The sequence below is a fragment of the Rhea americana genome, unplaced genomic scaffold (assembly GCF_003343005.1).
Source record: "Rhea americana isolate MKP2758 unplaced genomic scaffold, rheAme1 scaffold_102, whole genome shotgun sequence".
Taxonomy (NCBI): Eukaryota; Metazoa; Chordata; class Aves; order Rheiformes; family Rheidae; genus Rhea; species Rhea americana.
The window spans coordinates 1791420-1812869 of NW_028185062.1; the positions used below are offsets into that span (position 1 = coordinate 1791420).

The window sequence follows — 21450 nt, forward strand, 5'->3', positions numbered from 1 at the left end:
ACTGGCTGCCAGCCCAAGATCCTGTTTGGGAGGGGTCTGGGACCTTGTGGTAACACACAGGAGTGGGTGCAAGCAGCTGGCACACACAGCACCTTGTGAAGCAGGGGAGGCTGTAGCTGCAGGCAACGCTCCAGCAGCTGTTTCCCCCTCATAAAACCTTCGGAGGGGCAGGTGCTGCTGCTGCACTTCAGCTTGTTAATGGTAGTTTGCAAACTAGCTTAACTTGGTAAACCTGCTCTGGCTGGGCAAGGTGGTGGAAGAGGTCAGCAAAGGCAGCAGGTTTGATGGCCCCTCCTTGGGGTTGGTGGGTGCGTGGGGAGTAACGCCTGCTAAATCGGCTGTGCTGTCTGCTGGAGAGCCAGCGTGCAGGTGCTCCAGCCTGGGCGCTGCCCTCATCTGCTCCCCGAGAGCCTGGCCACCGCAGCCGTCTTCACGGGCCAGGTGCGGCAGCGTTTGCTCTCATGCTACCCAGAGATACGGCAGCAAGCACCTTCCCCGCTGCCTCCTCCTCCGCCAACCTGCTCCTGCTAACCTGGCCCCTAAGAGGGCTGCAGCTGAGCCCTGCGGCCCCTGGGCTGCCTCTCCTGGAGAGGACGGAGGCGAGTGGGGCCCTGCAGCCTCCGATGAGCTCTTGCACAACGCGTGGGGCCGGCCGGGCTGCCCACCATGCGGTGAGCGACGGAGGTGTTCAGAGCTAGCCGCATCAGCGTGCTGCAGGTTACTCTTACGAAGCAGCTGGCAGTAAAATGCCAACCAAATAAATGGCTTGATTGCCCCATTATTARTTACTAAATTAATCCTTTTGTCAGCACTTAACAAACGCCGAGCTGTTGGCTCCTGGCCTTACCCCAGTAGAAGGGGCGCAGGCACAAGCCTCCCTGCCAGGCCACCGTGCTCCGCGCCCCGCAGCGCTGGGGCAGGCCGGGGGCGCAGGGGGGCCATCGCCGGTTCTGAGCGGCTCCTCACTCGCCACCTCCAGCCCGGGCGCGCAGCCCGGCTGAAACGGTATTCCTGCCGTTCACCGCCAGCGTTGTGTCGCTGATTAACTGGAAGGTTGACCTGCTGGCTGCCTGCTTAGCTGGTTCCCAGGAGCATGGGCAGCTCTCCCACGAGACAAGGAGCAGCACCTGCAGAAAAGGCCTCGGGGAGCTAGTGAGTGTGAGGGCGGTGGCCTTTTCTTAGCTTCCTGAGCWGRGAAAAGTGGCCATCATCCTTGCAAMYGCAAACCTGCAYGAAAAGCCAGCAGCTGTGAAGCCAAAATTTCCTATCTTCAGGTGCTGTCATCCTGCTTTGGGGGTCTAGACCAGCCTTCCTCTGGCCCCAAATACCTCACATGTACTAGTCTTTAAAACAAAGCAAGGAATTGAGTTTAAAAGTCTGATCCAAAATGTTCTTACCATTTCAATCAGTAAATGCACTCGCAACAAAATGGCTTTCAAATCATGGTTGAAAGCCATGTCCTAGTTTAAGCAGGGACTGAGATTCAGCCCTGCTTGGTGCCTCATTCAGAGCCCTTAGGGGAGAGATCTGATTTCCCATGGAATCTCTAACATCTTCGTTCAACTGCATTTCCTCTGCTCATTTTCCCCCACTGGAAACAAGAACGAGCATAACAAAGGTTTTTATCCTCAAATTTTACTGTAATTAAAATACAGAGATGCAGAATATTCCCAGAAACACACTGCAAAACAAACCAAGCAAACAGATTCAGTAAGAAACCAATTACAGACAATGAAATGATAAAGAACAAAAGTGTTCTCTGGAGCCCAGCACCGTGCACGGGACTCCGTGGCCACAGTGACAGTTTAGGGTTTCCAAAGGGCTCTTAGGCTCACGCAGAAGCAGGGACGGGCCCCGATATCCTGTCCCAGCAGCTCTGTGGCTCTCCCCATCCATCTCCACGTTATTCCATTTTAACAAGAATGACTTCGCAATGGAGACACAGAAATGACCCCCACAGAAGAACAAGAGCCAACAAGGAAATCCAGAGGAAAAGAAGTGGGTTAAGTTTCTCCACAGATAAAACACAACTGGAAAAAGGGGCGGAAGACATGCACTTCTCGCACAGCCAGGGGAGCTGTGGGAGCAGAGTCATTCACTTTGCCTCCCAGCCATAATGAAGGTCTCAGTAAGAGCTTCAGAGACCTGGATCTGGGAGCAGGACAAAAAGCTAAGAAAAGCAAGCAAACAATAATGAGATGAGCAAACGAAAAAGGGAGGAAAGGAAGTGCCTGTAGCTTCTCCTCTCAGCTGCCTTGGGGCATGGGGATCCCCAGCTGGGGCAGGGCCCAGAGCTGCTTGATGGCCACATTCCAGTCCCTCAACAGGAAGAGAATCTAGCACACAGCAAAAACCTGCGTGAGGCATAAGCAGGAGCTGATCTGGCCCATGGACCACCTATTGGGCAACCTGATCTAGCTACTCAGAAACATCTAGTATTTGTCACTACYGTGGAAGCAGGATATAAGCCAGGAGTGGAACAACATACACCAAACCCTATGTTCTTCTACTCCCCCCCCCCGCCCCATTCTTCCCTAGGACAAATTCCAACACATTCATCCCCTAACTCAGGGCCTGTCCTAGGAAATAATTTCCCCTCCCCACTCCTCCTTTTCTTGCTCCTCTACTCTTTCTTTCCCCTTTCTCCTGRCCACAGTCCCCTCACCTCCTCCTGTAACCAGTCTCAGCTCACCTGCTTCCTATCACCAGAAAACTKATGATCTTCCTTGCACTGGCCCTCTTCACTCCTCCATACCACCCAAAACCCTCAGTTCCTCCTTGCACCTTTCTCCTACCCCCTCCTATCTGGTATCTAGTACGATTTTTGCCAAATGTTGGGTTTTGGCCCTCTCACCAAGAAGGGGCTATGGGAGAAGGACTGCACCAGTGGTTAGGATGGATCCTGACCTGGCTGAAGTATCTGCAGTGGGGGAGAAGGAAAGATGGGGCATCTGTCAGGTACCAGCGGCTTCCCCATCTGATCTAGATCCTATYATACCGCAACCAGAGCTGTGAAGAAGTGTCTTTGTTCTTAGACTGGGAATACTGTGTTTCTTCTACTCTGGCATGGGGAGCGCACAGAAAAGCAGTCTGGGGTCGCCTGGATCACCAGTACCCTTAAACAGATGTACCTCCCAGCAGTCTTTGAGCCCTGCATGCTTATACATTCTCAAATACCTGAYAAGTCTGAGGCCATGGTTCTCAAGTAGATTTAATCCTCTATCCCTACCTGCTAGTCTGCCCTCCTTGAAAACATTTATGATCCATGAGCTCTCCATTAGCTGGGCTCTAAGAACAGTGATGTAGAATGTGAGCTTCCCTCACTCTAACTCTCTGGGCCATCCCTCAAGGCCATGGCAGTTCCAGAACAAAGGGCTTTAGTCCATTTATTACAAGGACACACTGTGAGAGAAGGGAAGAGTAGAAAGAAAACTATCGGAGAACCTTAAGACCCATATGACATTCCTTAATGTGCCTTTACCACATTTGCCATGCCTGCTCTGCACACACAGTGCCTGTACACAACAGCCTGGGAAGGATTTATTGCCCAGAGCTTTTCCTCCCCCTGCCAAAATGGCAGCAAGAGCCTGTGTGTGATACTGGTCAGCCACAAGCATGATGAGCTTCCCRTCGTGTGCCTAGGGATGGCTAGAAAAGGAAAGCCCCATACATACCTCCTGTCTACGCAGGCAGTTATGAAGAAGACTGCTTCTGTCTCAATTGGTAGGAAACTGCATCTTCCTTGAGAGGCTTTCTGACTGCTTAGTTATGCACAGGCAGCTTTTAGCTTTGGGGTTAGAGATGGATTGAGAAGCAAGCTATGATCTGGAATAAGAAATGAGATGTGCTCAGGGAGAGTGGTGAACAGAGATCTGTGCAGTGCAAACTGCCCTCCTGCTCTGCAGGGGGGTCAGGACAAAAGAAGAACAGATGAGACTTCTTCAGGCCTTGCTAACTGCCACGAACATCCCAGCAAAGTGCAGACACACATCAAGGCCTGATCCTCCTGTGAAGCTGCTGCCTTCAGAGAAAAATACAGCACATCTGGGTCAACTTGGCCTTCAAGAGAACAAAAGAGATGAAGAGGGGAAATGCACACACATGCCAAATGCTGTTTCCTCTTCAGAAACAAAGATGTAGGTTAAGCCACTGTCATGCTATCAAGAGTAACACAATGTGGAGATCAGAAAATTCTTGCTACTGCAAACGGCARGACCACTGCCCAGCATGGTTATGGAGAGAGACTAACACCAGTGGGCCTAGCACAGGGACACAGGCAATTTAAGTCAGGTCCAAAATGTGGATCTAATAGAGGTCAGAATCAAAACCACTTCACAAGTTCAAGAACATAAAATGGTTGGGTTTTTTGTACTTAAATATTCCCTGATRTTTAAGTCCTAAGCATAACAAAACAGCCAGAAAGTGAAATGACCTCCAACAGGAAATGAAAACCAAGGAAGTTGGCCTCAGTGTCCAAAAAATAGGGCAGAAAGTAAACAAAGAGCAAGGATGGGAGAAAGGACATTTTTCACATTCCTTTGGTTTTAATAAACTACACTGCTGGGCTACATAGGGGAAAAATGCCCTCTAAAACATGATTGTTACTTTTACCAGGTCCCTGTATAAAAACTGTATGCTGGAAGTGCCAAAGATGATTATATAAACTCCTCTGCAGCAGTCGCATAGTTTTGTCTACCTGGCTGAAAACACGCCTGTGCACTGATACACACACACACACAGGCTAATACATATGCATATTTGTAAAATACAGCACAAACACTGCTTCACTTGCCTACGCATCCAACATCTAACAACCTAGGCTACTAACCTGCCAAAGCCAGGAAAGGCAGAGTTAATGTTGGAACCTGTGGCTTTCCTCATTCCAAGAACTTCAGGAGACCTTGGAGAGAGAGAGTGTGTGTGTGTATGTGTGTGATGCCACGTGACACTTAGAGCATCACGGGACAGTCCAAGGATGGATATGACTCCCAGATGAATGCAGGTGTTTGGGTTTCTGCGGCACTAAGAGTTTGAGTGGGCTATTTAGTGCAACACGGTCATTCAGAAGAGCTGGGCTGGAGCCCCTAGAGCAGTGGAAAAGGAGCGACTGGTGCCAGGTCCAGGCTCGCTGCCACTGGAGCACACTTGCCCCCTCAGGGAAACATTCTCCAAGGCAGCTCAGGCCACTCACCAGCAGGCCACTGCTCCAGAGGTGCTAAGTCACAGGGTGGGCAATATTCTCTCACATCCCGTCCCTGCCACCCTGGAACAGAATTTAGGTGCCATTTGGTAACACACTTGCTCATGGTTACCAGAGACATCTACAGAGTGAGAGTGTGGCCTGGAGTTAAATCGCCCCTGTTGCAGATGAGGACACTGCAAGGACTTCAAGGGGTAAAGCCCAAGGGTGCAGTTAGTCTCTGTGTGGCGAGGGCCCCTCTGCCCTCTCACTGGCGGAGCACCACTACCTCCTGCTGTAGTATAACAGTGGTCTGCCAGATACCACTGTCAGCAATTCCCCCAAATGGGAACATACAGCAGATTTCATTCTCCTGCACCTTACCAAGGAAATACGCCTGAGGGATCAATGGTTTGGGACATACGATACACTTGTGTAGCATCATCCCAGGAGATGCTCTGCTGCACTTGAGTGTTCCTTCTCTGAAGGGTGAAATTCAGCCAGGGAGTAAGTGACTGGGAGCAGCTTGTAGGATGGGACCAGCAACGAAAAGGTAAGAGGTGCAAGGCAGGAGGGAGGCTTCCCCCTCTTCACAGTATCTCTCCTATATATAAACGGGACTTTCTTCTACAGTCCTCCCCCAGGCAAACCCCCAAACACACCACTCAGGGCCAAGGGTGGGCGTGCTTCAGGAGCTGTCTCCCCAGCTGAAGTTGAATTCAACTATACAGATCACGCTTCAAGCCAGGCATAATTCTTCCCCCTCCTCCCTTATCCCTCACCACCTCCAAGCAGATGGAGACTTGCACCATCTCCCACCCTTCTGTGCTCTGAAGAGCAAAAAGGGAGGAAGGAAACTGCAAGACAGAGACAACTGCGCCTTTAAAATCCTTGGAGTAGAGATGGTTCTCAGAAGGTGATGGGAGTGAAAGGCATTAACAGCGGCTCTGTGAGCTTTGAGCCAGGCAGGCGGTGTTGAGCAGACTGCAGCTGGAGTCTGCTTGGGTGCTTTACCCTCCCTGAAGCGGCTGCTTCCAATTCAAAGAGGTGCTGCGGAGGGGGAGAGTATGGACAGGTTGATCTTTCGGAAGGGAGCTGCGATGGGGATTAGTCAGCTTTGTCCTTCTTCTTTGTGGTGAAAGGGACTTTGCTGGCAACTGCACTGCCTACAGCTCCAACACCACCGGTCACTGCTGAGACACTGCCCTTCACCAGTCCAACGCCAGCAGCAGGGACACTGGTCACAGCTGTTTTGGTGAGCTCCAGGCTCTTGCTGCCCACCCAGGCAACTCCTCCCAGCGTGGCCCCCACAGCTCCCCGGGTGATACTGAACAAGCCACCCGTCACTCTCCAGATCACGCCAGCCTGCTGCTGTGGATGGTCCTTGGTGKCATCTGCAGGGAAAGAAAGAAAGGAGAAAGAGTCAGAAGTTCTCACGACCACAGAATGTACCAGCCCAGAGGGGTTCTCCACCACCACAGCACATGCTCTAATATGTGTAGTACCTTTCCTCAGTACCTTTTAGTGCCTGAAGGAGGAACTATGGCAATGCCAGGCATATTGCTTGCTAGGAGAGGACTTGGGAGGAGAGACAGTAGGAAGAGAACTGCCCACRTAACAGAGAAAGGAAGAAGGCGGCTCAATTACCTCTCCAAACTCTCTGCTGTCTCTGTGCTGCAATTTGAAGCAAATCCCACTAACAAGAGATGTAATTCTCCTCTCATGTATGTTGACTAATGCCAGTAAATCATGAAGACTAACGCCAGCAGAGAAGGCACAAACTGCAGATAGCAACTGCTGAAGTTAGCTTGGCCTACAGGTCCTTGGAAGCATCTGTATCAAGGTAGGTCTGCACTAATGTCAAATGAGTGACTGAGGYACAATACAGACCCATCTGCAGGAACTGTAACTTAGCTAGCACAGACAGTAAACCAGAGTAAAGACACAGTGACATGGACTTTACCTCGCATTGTACAAGCCCTCCAGAGATCTCAGCTACATACTTAATAGTGTTAGACTCTGCTTAAGTTGATACACCATGTCACTGTTGGTTTAGCTGTGCCAATTGGATCGCGGCCAGCATAATATACCCACCAAAGCTGCCATCACACCTGCCCACAACGCTGCAGACATAACATTCACAACTTGCCAGTTCTTGGAAAAGGGCTAACTCTCAACTGCTACTCACGGGACTCAAACCTGACAGCTCTGATGCCATCTTCCACACAATCCTCTCACCTTGCATCAGCTACCAACACTGCACATAAGCAGCAAAAGAGGAGCTGTTCTTTTAGTGGGGTGAGACATTTTGGACACTCTGGCTTCTGATTCACTGCCAGTTCCACACACGAGATGAGTTACTAACAATTGCAGAAATACGACAAAGCAATCCTGGCAGGAAAAAAAGCAGGCACCAGCTGGGAAGACAGAAGCCCTGGAGCAGCAGCATCCTTTCTAACACATTCCYTACTCAGAAGACTCTGCACAGTGTTAATGCGGCAGGAGGACTTCTGTTGGGATGTGTGGCCCAGTTCCTGAGAAGTGGGGAAATGGCACAAATGAAAGTGGCTTTCTGAAAGCCTGTATAATATCGTGGCATGATGATGCCTCTGTAGAGTGCCCAGGCCAGGGATCCGGCCAGCTCTAGTCACTCTCTCAGAGCAGAGCACTGCTGAGGCTCCATCAGCGCCCTAAGAAATGAGCTGCTCTGCACTGGGCTCTCCTCTGCTCACTCGTTCCCCAGAGCAGGCGCAGGAACCAGGTCAGGTATCTGTTACTAGGACCAAAGACTGAGGTACCTCAGCTGAGGCACTGCAACCCTGTTCCAGTGCCTGCCCAGGCTGGACTGTACAAATGGACTAACCACTAATCCAAGTGAATGAACAGGCTCAATACAGCTAATTGCAGACAGTCAAGAGCTGCTAGCTGAATGCACTTGCTCTTTATAGGTCTTCTTAGACACTCTCAGACTCACCATCCCACTCCTTTCGCTAAAGCTCACTGCTCCTTTAAAGAAAGCCACCTTATTTATCTGCTCACTGCCAGCTAATCAGCCACATCTTTCTTTCATCGTAAATAATATCCCAAGCAACAGAAAATTCGACCTGGAAAACCCTCTTTGATATCTCCACCCACTTTCATTTCCATGCACACTAGAGCATTGATTTAGGCACTGGATTTCCTTTGCTAGCAAGCAAASGGCTTGGGAGTGCTGGAAAGCAGACTGAATAGCTAATCAAGTCGCAAGGCCTTAGCATGCCACACACCCTGGTTGATGGAGATGTCAGACCTACTCAGTCTTCGCAAACATGTTYCTTTTAGTGTTACTAACATGTCTCACCCTGTATCTTTCATCGCATCCTCCATTTACTGTACTTCTGCCAAACTATACTGTGAATTCTTTTGAGCAGACACTGTCTTCCTGTTGTCCATATGACACATAACACAGWAGGGTCTCTAAGTGCTGCTGGAAAACAAGTCCTCCCCCTCCTTTTTTTCAAACAAGCCAACCAGAAATATGACACAAAACACTCAGCAGCAGCAGGGCACAGATTTTATCCTTGGATGCACTGGGTGCCCCAGGGTTCTGGACGCACATGGCTGAAGGGAGAATGTGACCTTGCCAAACAGATCGGAGCTGCTGCCTTTATCACAAGTGCTCAGGCAGACTGAAGACCAGCTGATCAGAGGAGGAACTCCCAGGCTGCACTGTGTCATCTGTGGGAAAGGGCGATGTTGCAGACCTTTCAGAAAGCAACTTAAGATGTCTTTAGAATTCCACACAACTTTTCAAATTACTAACTTTTAGACACAGGAGTTTACATTAGGAGATTAGCCTCTTGTGCCCAATTTTTCTAAAATGCTGCAGATTTTTGAGTTTTCATTCAAAAAATGAGTTGTCACAGGTTTTCTCCTGAGCCTCCTCCAGGCTAGACAACAGCTTTTGCTTGCTGTAAGGAGTTACTGTCTGGTGTTCACCAGTTCTGAAGAACTGGAATAAGCCTTTGATTAGACTCCCACATTTTTCCAAATAATCTGAGTTGCAAAAATGGAGTTTGACAGGGGCCTGCACAGGATTTCTATTATACTCTGAGTAGCTACAATTCTACCCCATCTATGATGTATTGCTTGCCTATTCCTCAATAACTTCTTTAAATATTTTCCCCTCTTCCTMGTGGCTACTGAGACTTCCTGGCATCATTTCCAGTTCAGTTGCCAGCCCCACACTTGATGCAAACAGCTTATTCAGTTCAGCAATTTTAGTGTTTTGTCTTCAGACCAAGAGCAGGAAGAACAGAGAGCATTTAGAAATCCACCAGAATTTAAAGTGAGCCTCTAGTCAGTGAAGCCCTAGAAAATTAAGACTAGTTCTCCAAATGAGTGGGATGCAGTCTCATGGGTCTCATGTTCCCCCTTTGCTGTATGGGAAAGCAGGATCCTTCTTGTTCCATTAGAAAACTGCAATGCAGAAGTCTGGGCATTAAATACCTAACCATGTGCTCAGCTGCAGAATCATGAACTGTACAAGTGCTGCAATAATCTTCCTGGCTCTCCCCCGGTAAACCTGAGCCTGAGTTTACACAGACCCCTCTCTTTGAGGAGACTTTAAAGCTCTGCCCACATTTCTATTGACTTGAGGCTACTGGAGCTGCCGAGCCATCTGAATAATCCTAACATATAAATCTCCTGGATGATACCTAGATGCCTGCAGGTGGATAGCCCAGGGACTAGTGGGAACTGCAAGGCAACTGCAGACAAGATTGAGGGGACATATTACTCTGCCAGCAAAGAGCTAAAATACATTGGAGAAAGCATGAGGAAATATTAATGAATGTAGACAAGGACAAAGGTTCTTTCTGATTAAGCTAGGTAGAGTCAACAGCGCTGTGGCGTACTGGGGCGTCAGTGTGAGCACTGCAGCCTGCGCCTGGTCTCAGCCACTCTTGTGGCCCTTAAACGCCACAACTATCAGGGAGGAGAGATGGACAACCAGACTCTAGGAAAGAGGGAGGCTGTTCCAGGAGCACCTTCAAGGCTCCAACACAGAAAAGAACCTGTACCATGGGAAAAAAGAAAAAAACTCAGATTTGATTAGATTTGTAAGTAAAAGACAAATCCCTTGTAACCCCAACCACTAGGAGCCAGGCCCTTCCTTGGCAGCAAGCTGAAACAAGTCACATTTGTTCTTTACTCCAGACAATGTGTCTAAGACTCTCTAACCGTCCCTGGTTAGTTTGTCTTCAGGACTGCAATAAACCCCATAGTAAGCTGTCATGTAAGATAAGCATCGGATTTACAGTGCAAATTAGTCTCTCAGATAATGGAGTGAGCTAAGCATTTTGTTGGCACAGAGGAGCCCAGATTAAGGGAGAGACTGACAGCAGAGATGAAATACACAAAATAATCAGAGAGACAGACACACAGCCAGAGCACGGGAACAGTTCTGCTCCCTGGAGCCTGCTGCAGCCCATGCTGCTCATGAAAGCTCTTCACCATCTGTCAAGCCATTTTCAAGGCCTGGCCTTTTCAAGGGTCCCTTCAGCTTCATGTCATCCCATGTCAATGTAGAATAGAAGAAGAAGAAAAAAAATAAATGAATAAAATGCACTCCTGTATGTATGCTGATTCTCTGCTCTGAGGTCAGCACCTCCACACAATAGACTTTCCTCCTTAGCTAAAGCCTTCTGCAGTTCATTTCTGCACTGAACACGGATCCTACCTGCTGGTGCTCCAGACAAAACCATCCTTTCTCATACTGAGAATATCTATGGCTTGGGGCAGCAGTGAGATCAGTTTGTCAGAAATAACAGATACAATTTTTAAAGCTGTCATGGTGACTGCTCAGGCCTTTGCATTTTATTTATTTGGTGAGACAAAACTATACCTTATGCTGATGCCCAGTATAAATGGAACAGGCAATATTCTTCCCCATTGCACCTGCTGGTAGGTGATACAACAGGCAAAGAGAATCCTTTACTTTAAAAAGAATTTGTATGAGTTGTTCTTTCCTAGTAACTTATAGGAACAGTCTGAAGTCAGGAAAGCAGTGTCAGGGAGTAGTTTTGCATATTTGGGACATTTCTGTCCCAGTCAAGCCCCAGGAGAAGGAGCTGGGCTGACTCAGTACACCAAAATATAAGCAGTAGTGTCATCAATTTATTCTGCAGCAGAAGTGAGAGGAAGGATGAGATTGCTAGTTTAAGTCTAAATCTTCCTCTGACAGCTATTAATTGACCACTGTAGTGTTAGGTAGTGGATTTAGGCAAACTCCTTTACCTACAGGACAGTGTTATCTGGAGGAAAAAGCAAGGGGTGGAGGGTCAGCTACTTATACACTCTAGTCCCAGCTTTGGTGCTGACTTTTAAGCAGCTGAGCAAGTCATGCTCTCTTTTAAGGCCTTTGCACCATTGTGATTATGAACATATGATTTTCTTAAAGCCCTGGTCACTGAGTCACAGAGACTGTATGGGAGAGAAGATTCCAGTCCTGATACTTCTTGGAGAAAAACCTGAAAGTTTGATTCAAGTGCACTCTTAAAGCACTGAGAACCCCACACAGATTACTGATATTTCTACCCTTGCAATCCTTTGAGCCTGCCTTAATTTGAAATGCATGGGGCTGGCACTGCTGCCTCTCTTCTCCTTCTGTAAAGTGATGCTGAAGTTAATGATCCCTATTTCCTTATATTGCTGTGATGTGGTGAAGGTTAATTAGGTACAGTGGGCGCGACGCTTTGAACTGGGAAATTGTATCACCACAACTGGCACTGACAAATTCCTGTTGACATTCTTAGCAGAGATGCCCACAACAACTTCCAATTTATCTCCAGAAGATGTTTTCAGATTAAAAACAAGTCCCGAAGACAAGAGAAAAGTGTCCCCCCTCCTCCGGTGCCTGCTATGGAGTTACTTAAGTTTATTCTATAATGAAGATTTTCAGTTTGAATGACTTATTTCTTTTCTTGCACAAGCAACTGAGGAGACATGCTCTGACCATTGGACACAAATGAAATCATGCCGCAGGCCTTTCAGAAGTGCCTTTCTCCAAAGAATGGCTAGCATTACCTTCTCCCAAGCTTCTCACATGTCACTGAAGAAGGGTTAGCCGACCTTTACTATTGACAGTTGTTGCCAGTATTAATGTCTGAGGTGAAGCAACTTCTGTTCCTGTCCTTTCTGGCATTTTAGGATCCAAGATCCTACAGTGTCACAGAAAAGTGTTAAAGACAGCAAAGCCCCTTTTCTTTAACACTTGTGTTTCGTTCCTGCCATCCTTCTCATGCTGCAGCTGTTTGGAAACAGTTCTACAGGCTCGGGAGCTGTGCTCTCCTCAGCCTTGTACTACCATGGCACTGAATGCTACAAACCAAGTTAGCTGCCACCAGCGAAAGGCCTAGAAATGCCACAGTGAGTTTAGCCCTTGAGTTTTATACATTAACTCCTAAGCCCTGCAATCAGCAATATGTACTTGCCTCTTGCTGCAACGCGATTGCTTATGAGGCTGCTGCACACAGCAAAATGGGGCAGCTGTCTCTGAAACCCAGCTCACCCCAGGGCTCTTCACTGGCACAATGAGCTTTAATTGTTCCTTGCATGTGCCCCAGGAGCATTATTAACTGCTGAAGCATCTACCTCGAAGCACTGAGAGACAGGGTTCAGGAGGGTAAACGAACAGTGATATGGAGTGGCTTGTTTTCCTCGCCCGAGCCTTCAGGGAGAAGCAGTCTAAGCTCTGATTATGGAAGTGTAAGACTGTACTGTGCTTAGAGTTCGCTGGGAATTTTCTGACTAGATCTTTTTTTTGCTGGGAAACATCACGTCATGGAAATAGAAATTCTTTGCAAAGACATGCTGGTATTGTTGAAACTTCCACTGGGAAGAGAATTCAGAGAGATGGCCTCAGAGCAGCTACTAAGCCACTGGTTAAAGGCATTTAACCAGCCTCGAGTCAGCCCAAGGACATTCCCCAGCCTCACACACACCTACTAAATGGTCCACACAGCAGCTGTATGCCATTTTTTATTCCTTCTGTAGAAACTGCTTTGCTTTGTAAGAATAGGTATTAATCAGAGGAGGAATATAAACTTATTTGCTCACCTTCCAAGCACTTTAAATATTAGAGTCAAGATGTGCCCTGAGATGGCTCTCACTCTTATTCTTGGGGGCGGGGGGAGGCAGACCCTTTGTTTTGCCCTTCTGCAGAGCAAGAATGTTTTCTTGGTCTGGATAAATCATCTTCTACGATACTTTATAGGCCATTGCAACTATAAAGTCCCTCTTCAACCAGGATTCTCTGAGACCCTTTTGATTCTTAATCCCTTATTTCCTCTGAAGGTTTACAGTACTTCAGCTACTCTGGTGGCATAGACAAGACATAGTCTCTAATGCTAAAGACCAGGATGATCCACAACCCGGATACTGCTCCACTAGCTCTAGAAAAATGCAAGTGAATTGCAGCACCGCCTGCACTGTCTACCAGAAAGAACATGGATCAAGTAGGACTTTGGAAGCCCACTTCTCTTCTCAGCATTACTGCTGACCTGCTCAGTAATGGCTATATTGCCTCTTTCCCCTTCATCTGCCTGCCCTGTTTCAGTCAGGGTCAGTTGTGCATGGCGCAACTGCCCACACGATATGGTGGGGCCCCTTGTGTGGCCAGCAACCAAGAGGCCCGCACAGGCCAGGAGCAGCACCCAGCTCTGCAGAGCCCAGAGTGCTGGGGGAATAATGATCAGCCTCACGGTGCTTCTGAGACACACTCTCCCAGCTCCCTCTGGCATACGTATCCGCTAACTGGAAAGTGAAAAAAGTGCACACAAGCACAAAGCCCTCAAAAGGTTGCCATTCTCTGATTTAGATCGTAAGTGCTCAAGGTTGAGGACTTCTCCCTTTTTATGGGCTTGTACAAGTGCTGGCTTAATGAGACCCTTGTCTTGTTTGAAGTAAATGTCATCTCCCACTACAGGGTAAAGGTTGCAAGACAGACGAGCCCACAGGACAGTCCTGGAGCACAGCTACAAGTGGCACTGCCCATTCAAGAAGAAAGCAAGCTGGACCTACCACTGTCTCCATCTCTTTTTCTCAATGTGAAATACACGCAGAAGGTCAGGCTTTTGCTACTGGTCAGACAGATCACTAAAAAACCTACTGGATGTTGTGAGGCCACCCACACTGTGAAGAGATGATCCTAAAAGGCTTCAGATTTCAACTTGCTGCAGGGAATTCTGCATGGCAGCCGCTTCCTCCCCACCCACACCAATCACACCAGGTCCTGCATGAGAAACCACAACTGTGAATTACGGCAAGTATCAACAGCAAGAGACAGCCAGCAGCTAGGCTTTGCTTTTCCTCTCTGTTGTGTTAAAAGCAAGCGAAATGACCATCAGACTTAGTTTAGTTGAATCTTGTGTCCCTGTCTGCCTGCAATTTATATTTCCTGCTCCAGCTACAACCTCTTGAATCAGTGAAGAGGCTTGCTTAAAAGCCTGACAAGAATGAGCATACAGAGCTCTAGCAATAGCTCCTGCCACTCGTCTTGCTATTGGCATCTCATCGCCACTACAGTGAGATTTTGGATCATAAGACCTCTGGGACAAGAAGCGCTTCTTTCTGTGAATATACCTATGGCCTAGCACTGTGGATCCTTGATCTCATTTGCAGATCTGTGAGTGGAACTGTGGCAGCAAACTCGGTGATTTTCAGTGTCATCAAATCTTAATGGTCTGGGGAGAAGAGCATTCAGTTTTAAAATATTACTTCCTTACATACAATTCTTGCTAGTATTTCTGCGTAGGCTGAAGAGACCATCTTTTTTAGCCTGGTCCTTGACCCATGATAGCTCAACTCTTGTCAGGGCACATCGCTTACCCCGTCACTTTTGTAACAGCGGTTGCACGCTCTTCACTGAGCTGCTTTCAGTTGCTTGCAATAGTACCTGGCACAAAAAGATCCCAAATGAATTGGAGGCTATTGTTAAACAGCCTTGTTAATTCAGCTCTGATAAAGACACAGCGGAAAAAAATAATCAATATTTGTAAAATGAAAAGGACAAAATCCATAGAGAAATAAAGGTCATTTTCACGGTTCTCTGAGGCCCCTACAAACAATGGAGAGTAAATAACATAATCCAAGCTTATGTAAGAAATGACTTTTCTTCCATGCTCTAGTGCTACCCAGTGGACTTTACACAAAGGCAGAGTTAGCTAAGCCTCCTCTGTCTAGTGAGGCTACAAGTCCTTCCTGTGACAATACTGCTACCTCACAATTTATCAGAAGGTACAGGATTTTGCTCCCAGTAGGTCTGGGAAGGGGCATGGGAGTGAAACAGTCTCATCTAACCTGCAGGGAAATGCATTAGGCTGTCACAATCAGACATCGAAAGTCTGCTCTGCTCTTCCATCACCTGCCACAAATATTTTGGGTACTCTGCCATCTAATTTTTAAAYGCTTCCTCTCTTTAGCTTATGGAAACACACAATTGTCACTCAGGCATATTACAGCTCAGATATCCAAGAATTTGTCCAAGAATACCCCCAGTAAAGTCAGAAGCAGCTCCTGCCTTGCTAACAGGGGAGATCCTGTTCAGCCACTTGCTCTTCCCAGTCCTACMGCAGCTGAGCAATGTATGCTGATGCTTTCCACCAGGATGGCTGGCATCAGTGAAAAGCCCAGAAATATCTCATTGTTTTTGATTATGTGCTTCTCCTCCCCCCCAAAAGACACAYGAAGGAACTGAAGAAAAAATAGATGGAAGCTCAAAAAACTAAGCCACAAATATTAACTGAACTAAGGTCTGAATGAAAATTTTTGGCAAAGAGAAATGACCCATTCATCCCAGAGACTATCCAGGAGTCTTTATGTCCATCCAAAGGATATCAACACAGTTTAGCTAAAAGCCGTGTGTTTAGAAACAGCTGACTTGGGCATTTGCGAGGGAGGCAGGAATACATTTGTCTGCTCACGCTTCACCCAGTGCGCCAGCAAAAGGCAGGAAGGGGTCTTCGTTACTCTGCTGGTTGTAGGTGTTCAACAGCTTAGTCTCAAAACCTCWTTCTGAATCTCAGCTGTCAAGGGGAGAGTGCTGCACGCATGAGTGGGCAGGTACGCTGCCTCTGGGAGCAAACAGAGGAACAGACAGACCCTCCCTCCCCCATGGCCAGCCTGAAAGGGAAGGACAGGGCTGATTTGTTCCTGAGACAGTTAGATTTCTCCCAGTACCAAAATCACACCCCAGTATATACGCCCAAACCTCTTGTGCGTCCCCTCGCCTCTGTCGCTTCTAAGTGAGACAGCGAATCCTACCCATTTCCATGTTCCTGGTGAACCTGTGGCCTTGAAATCACAGCCTGAATGCATAAATTAAAGGTAGCACTAACGCTGTCCAAGGAGACATCAAACCTCCTCCTTTCTGCTGCACAAAGGGCTGCTGCTTAGGAAGGTGAAGTCACTAGCATGACAGTTTCTTTCACTTTCTTCCATATTCATGTTCTCACGCTCTTCAGGGCAGATTTCAGTCCTGCACAGCAGGGGTTCAGTGTGCCCTCAGCTTCTCAGTGGTTAGTAAAGGGCTCTGTCCGGTGCTGCAAGCTGGGCTGTGGATAATCTGGCTTCTTTGGCCCTCGTGGCAAGACAGCCATGGAGGTAGGGTCTAGTTTGGCTCTCAGAGACACTTAGGCCTCCCTCTGAGATTAGTGCTTCATACACAGGAGTATCAGGAATAATACACACTTCTGCCCACCTCCTTAGGGCAGCCACAGGCTCAGCCTTACACTCTCAGCCCCAGTTCAGAGGTTTATCTAAGCTTGCTTTCACCCATTACCAGGTAGTAATAAAGAGGCTATCTTTATCTAAAGGGGAGAAGCCCGTGACATTTCTGGGGTGTTTCCTGAATCAATCTTGACTCCAGCTCTGGGCATCTCCTTTAGCTATCTGGACACCCTGGTCTCTCCAGGCAGCAGAGAGGAGTGTCAGAAGTACATGAACTACCAGAATCATAGTACATGCAGGCTGACGACCAGATTCCTTCAGTGCGCTGCTTCTAGTTTTTCTGGTCTTCAACACATCTCTGCAGTAATGGGAGAAGAGAAGTCAAACAAGCTCCCACCAGTCTCAACAGGACCTTCATCAACTCAGTCCCTTCAGCCTTGTGAACCATACTCCCAGCAGAAATCTCATGTGAGACCAGTACTTCTCCTCTCATTCATTTTACCAACTGCAGAAAATCCTCCTGCACGCCTGACTGGGACAGTGATGTGCTGGGGAAGGCTGAATGCCTGTAGAACCTGAGACACCTCTGGTGGGATCACTGCCCTTCTTTACTATCTACCTGTTTTGAATCAAAGCTAAGACAAAGCCTCATATTCCAGTCAGAGTAAAGGGCTCAGTGGAAAAATTCAGCTACACACCTACTGCACCTACTGTAGAACCTACACTACTACACTCCTAAGTACCTGAAGGGAGGGTGTCRAGGGGATGGGGACAAACTCTTTTCAGTTGTCCCATGTGACAGGACAAGAGGCAATGGGCAGAAATTGAAGCATAGGAAGTTCTGCCTGACCGTGAGGGGGAATTTCTTCCCTGGGAGAGTGAYGGAGCACTGGACCAGGTTGCCCAGAGAGGYTGTGGAGTCTCCTTCTCTGGAGATATTCAAGGCCCGCCTGGATGCAACCCTGTCTAACAGGCTGTAGGTGACCCTGCTTGAGCAGGGAGGTTGGACTAGMTGATCTCCAGAGGTCCCTTCCAACCTTACCAATTCTATGATTCTCAATTCCCTTCTGTACCTCTGCATACATAGGAAAAAGGAGGGCAGAATRGTTGGTTTCTCCAAAAATGAGGGAGTATGTAGGGATGCTTTCAGGTACAGAGCTGCAGGCGTGTGTGTCTGGGACCTTCTCAGCTTTCTCACCATGGTGCCCAGCTTAGCTTGTGCTCCACATGCAGACTGCTGCTACCCTTATTTCTCTACACACAATCAAGCCTTCGGGAACTCCAAATCCCAACATGCCACACACTGGCTTGGCTASGGCAATTGCTACAGAAACTCATTTGCACCTTTTCTTCTTCCCTTTGTTTCCAATAAGATGCATACAGGGAATGAATGGAGTGACACAAATCTAATCAGAAGCTGATGCTTGCATCAGAAATCCCATCAAGTTGTCTTCCAGTCCCAACAGGCCCTCCACCGAAAGAAAACATGTTGTCATGGCCTGGAGAACCCCTGTGCACCATGTGTCCTCAGCAGGATTCCTAATGGGCTCARTAGTCAGAAAATGGGTTTCATTTTAGAAAGTACAGACAGAAGTCCTTCCTGCTTAAATAAACTTCTAGCTGTTAATAGTGCTTTTCTGGACTTCTTTTCTAGCAACAAACCAAATCTGTATTAAGGAATTTCAAGCAGGGAAATCTTAATTCTCCAATAACACTACAGCAGAGCCCAAATAGTCTAGGAGAGTCTGCACGCACATGTCATGCACGCTGTTCACAGCATGTACCTGCTCAAGTAAAAGTCTTGCAGCTGGACAGGTGCAGTCCTGTTCACTACCAGCACAATTTTATGGGGCTCTGGACCCTCAAATACCTTAAACTTTGAAAATCCAGCTGATACCACCAACTCCAACCCAGGCTGCAGAACTTAACACACCTGAATCCTATTTCTGAAATGGACTAAAAGAAAAAAAGATGTGGCTTCCCATCTGCACCTTCCACATTTCTACTTAAGAAGTTTTATCAAGCCTCCTGCGGTGGCATTCAATATCCTTCTAGGATGCATCCTGATCACAGATAGATGCTGTCTGCTGAGCACTAAAGGCCTCTCTTCCCCTGCAGCAACATCTTGGCTGCCTGAACTCTAGCTGGCTGATGGCAGCACCTGGATACTATCCAAAGGCGGTAAGTTTCTTGCTGTTGAATATGTTTAGTCCCTTTCCTAGGGCACAATCTCCATTATATAGCTATTGTTTATGACCCCAATTATCTCTCAGAAACTGGTTCTTGCCTGCAGTTAATAACTAAGGCTAAGTGATCAAATGTTAGGACTCTAACAAACTGGTTGTTAACTTATCTGTCGACCAACTTCAGAGCATTTTACTGCTATTAGAAACTCAGACCAATGACTCATAAATGGCCTCTCCTGTAACACAGCGAGGTGAGGCCAAGTGCAGGGAGGAAAGCATCACTAGTGCTTCCTTGAGCTATCAGCTAGAGTAAGAACAGGACTTTCCTTCCATTAACTCTCTTCTCAGCATCCCCTGATGTCTGGAAGATGACAAAGGAACACCTTTCTTTGCAGACTACATTAAACTCTTCTGGGGACTTGGATCATGTGTGCAGATGTATATGTAAAATGAGCTCATGCTCTGAAAATTGCATTCAGGAATCTCTTTTTTAAACTGTAATTCCTACACCAGTGTTTCCAAAGGTTAACAAAGCAGGCCAACACTGAAAATGCCTTTTGGGTAGGAAAATGACTCTCACTTCAGAAAAAAAAGGTTACTCGGAACCAGAGCCTAGTGAGTAGGAACAATTCTTACATTTCAGGGGGACATCTATGTCCAATAACAGACACATTGTCWGTCTTTTCCAGTTTACTGGAAAAGGAAACTTGTCCTCACAGGTTGATTTGTAAAGCAGCCCCCAAAAACTCATAAAAAACCTGTAGTTTCCCATTCAGAGAAAAGCTAATGCCATTTCTATTTCATAGTTCTTGGCCTCTGAATGAATAGAAGACCATCAGCCTTCCTCTCACAGGCTCGCAAGGATAATTAGGTATCTTACCGGAAATAATTTTCCTGAGAGATTCACTCACCCCTACTCCATAAAGCATGAAAGTCTGGTTTTAAGGAACCACCATCTTGGTGTTCCCAACGACATCAGGTGCTTGACCTCACTGTCCACCACTTCATATCCTTCTACACCTCTCTATTCTGTGACAGTTTTATAAGCAGTCAATAAATGATGGTTTGAGTGTCAAGCAGCCCTGGTTGGTGTTTATACTTGTTTTCTATGAACTGAAAAAGATTTATTAAAATACAAAATTTATTAACATGATCTCTCCTCCTCCCCACAACAGCTTTCAGCTGGCATCCACCATATTACACTGCAAGCTCTATAAAGCCTGTGCTCAAAGAAATCAGTCTTAGAGATTGTAACCATCTCCTCTTGCCACCACAGACATACAGGGAGTAGAGGAAGGGAATGGAGTTGCTTGGTGAAAGCAGCCTGGTCTTCTGCAGCTTAAATGCTCTGTCCTTCCAACTCCCTTCCAACATGGAGGAGCCAGCACTGGGACACCTGACATCCAGGACCCCTCTCCTCTCCCTTGAATTGGCTACATACTGCTCAAAAGAYATTTACTTTCCTACTCCTCTATGAGTTAGCTAGGAAAAGACAGACAAGGAAGGTGATCATCAAGAACAAGAGATGGCATCCTTCCTCTCTCCCCCCCCTCCCCGAATAACTGCTGGACAACAGAAGACCACAATACGTTTGTCACCATGCATGCCAGCAGGGCAGCCACTTGCAGCAAGGGGGAGGATGGATGTCTCTGGATAGTGAAGAAAGATCGGATCACATTCAGAGGAAGCAGTTGGTTTTCTCGCAGTATGAAGATGACATAAGGAGTATCCTCTACTGATGAAATAGCACTCAAAATGTGGAACATTTCTAGTAAAAATTCGCTAGTGCATCTCTGCTTTTTCTGCCTTGCTCAGTCCATTCCTAGCCACATCCCTCATAACCCTATACACATGGCAACTTTTTCTAATGGAAGTGGAGCACTATTTGTTGTGTATGTGGCTGCCATCAACAGAGAGACCCTGTTAGCAGACACACCGGAGCCCAGCTGCCCCACAGAAGTATCTGAAGTGTAACTGCAACATGCACACACAAATGTTTCTGGTGCCTTGCCTGTAAGTCAACAGCCACAACTCCTGGTATCAGCCAGTGACCACGTAACGACTCACAGGGAGCCTGTGGGCCTACACAGTCTGGGAAGGAGCTGAACAGCAGCTGAATCTTCATTTGCTGTCCTCCACCAGGGCTTGGCAATAGGGATGGGGCTGACCAGTCCAACAGACCACTCATGTAGCTTTAAAAACACACTCTTTCATCCTTACACACAGATGTTCTTATTCATGTATCCTCAGCAGAAGCACTAACATATCCATAATTGGATTCATTACTGGTGCTATTAGAGCTCTCAGTCACTGCCTTTGCAGCCTTGTGTGGTGCCGGGGAAGTGCACAGGAAGAACAAACAGGGTAGAAGCATGGACA

General features: G+C 47.4%; 1 protein-coding gene across 1 annotated transcript in view; it reads right to left on the reverse strand.

The window, feature by feature from the left end:
- Nucleotides 1–1617: 1617 nt before the first annotated feature.
- Nucleotides 1618–21450, reverse strand: part of LOC146601435 (transmembrane protein 263-like) — a 204256-nt gene continuing 184423 nt past the window's right edge. Inside the window, exon 3 of the mRNA XM_085306457.1 lies at nt 1618–6573. Within this exon, the coding sequence (XP_085162583.1) occupies nt 6287–6573 (287 nt within the window). The 3' untranslated portion in view covers nt 1618–6286. The remainder of the gene's footprint in view (nt 6574–21450) is intronic.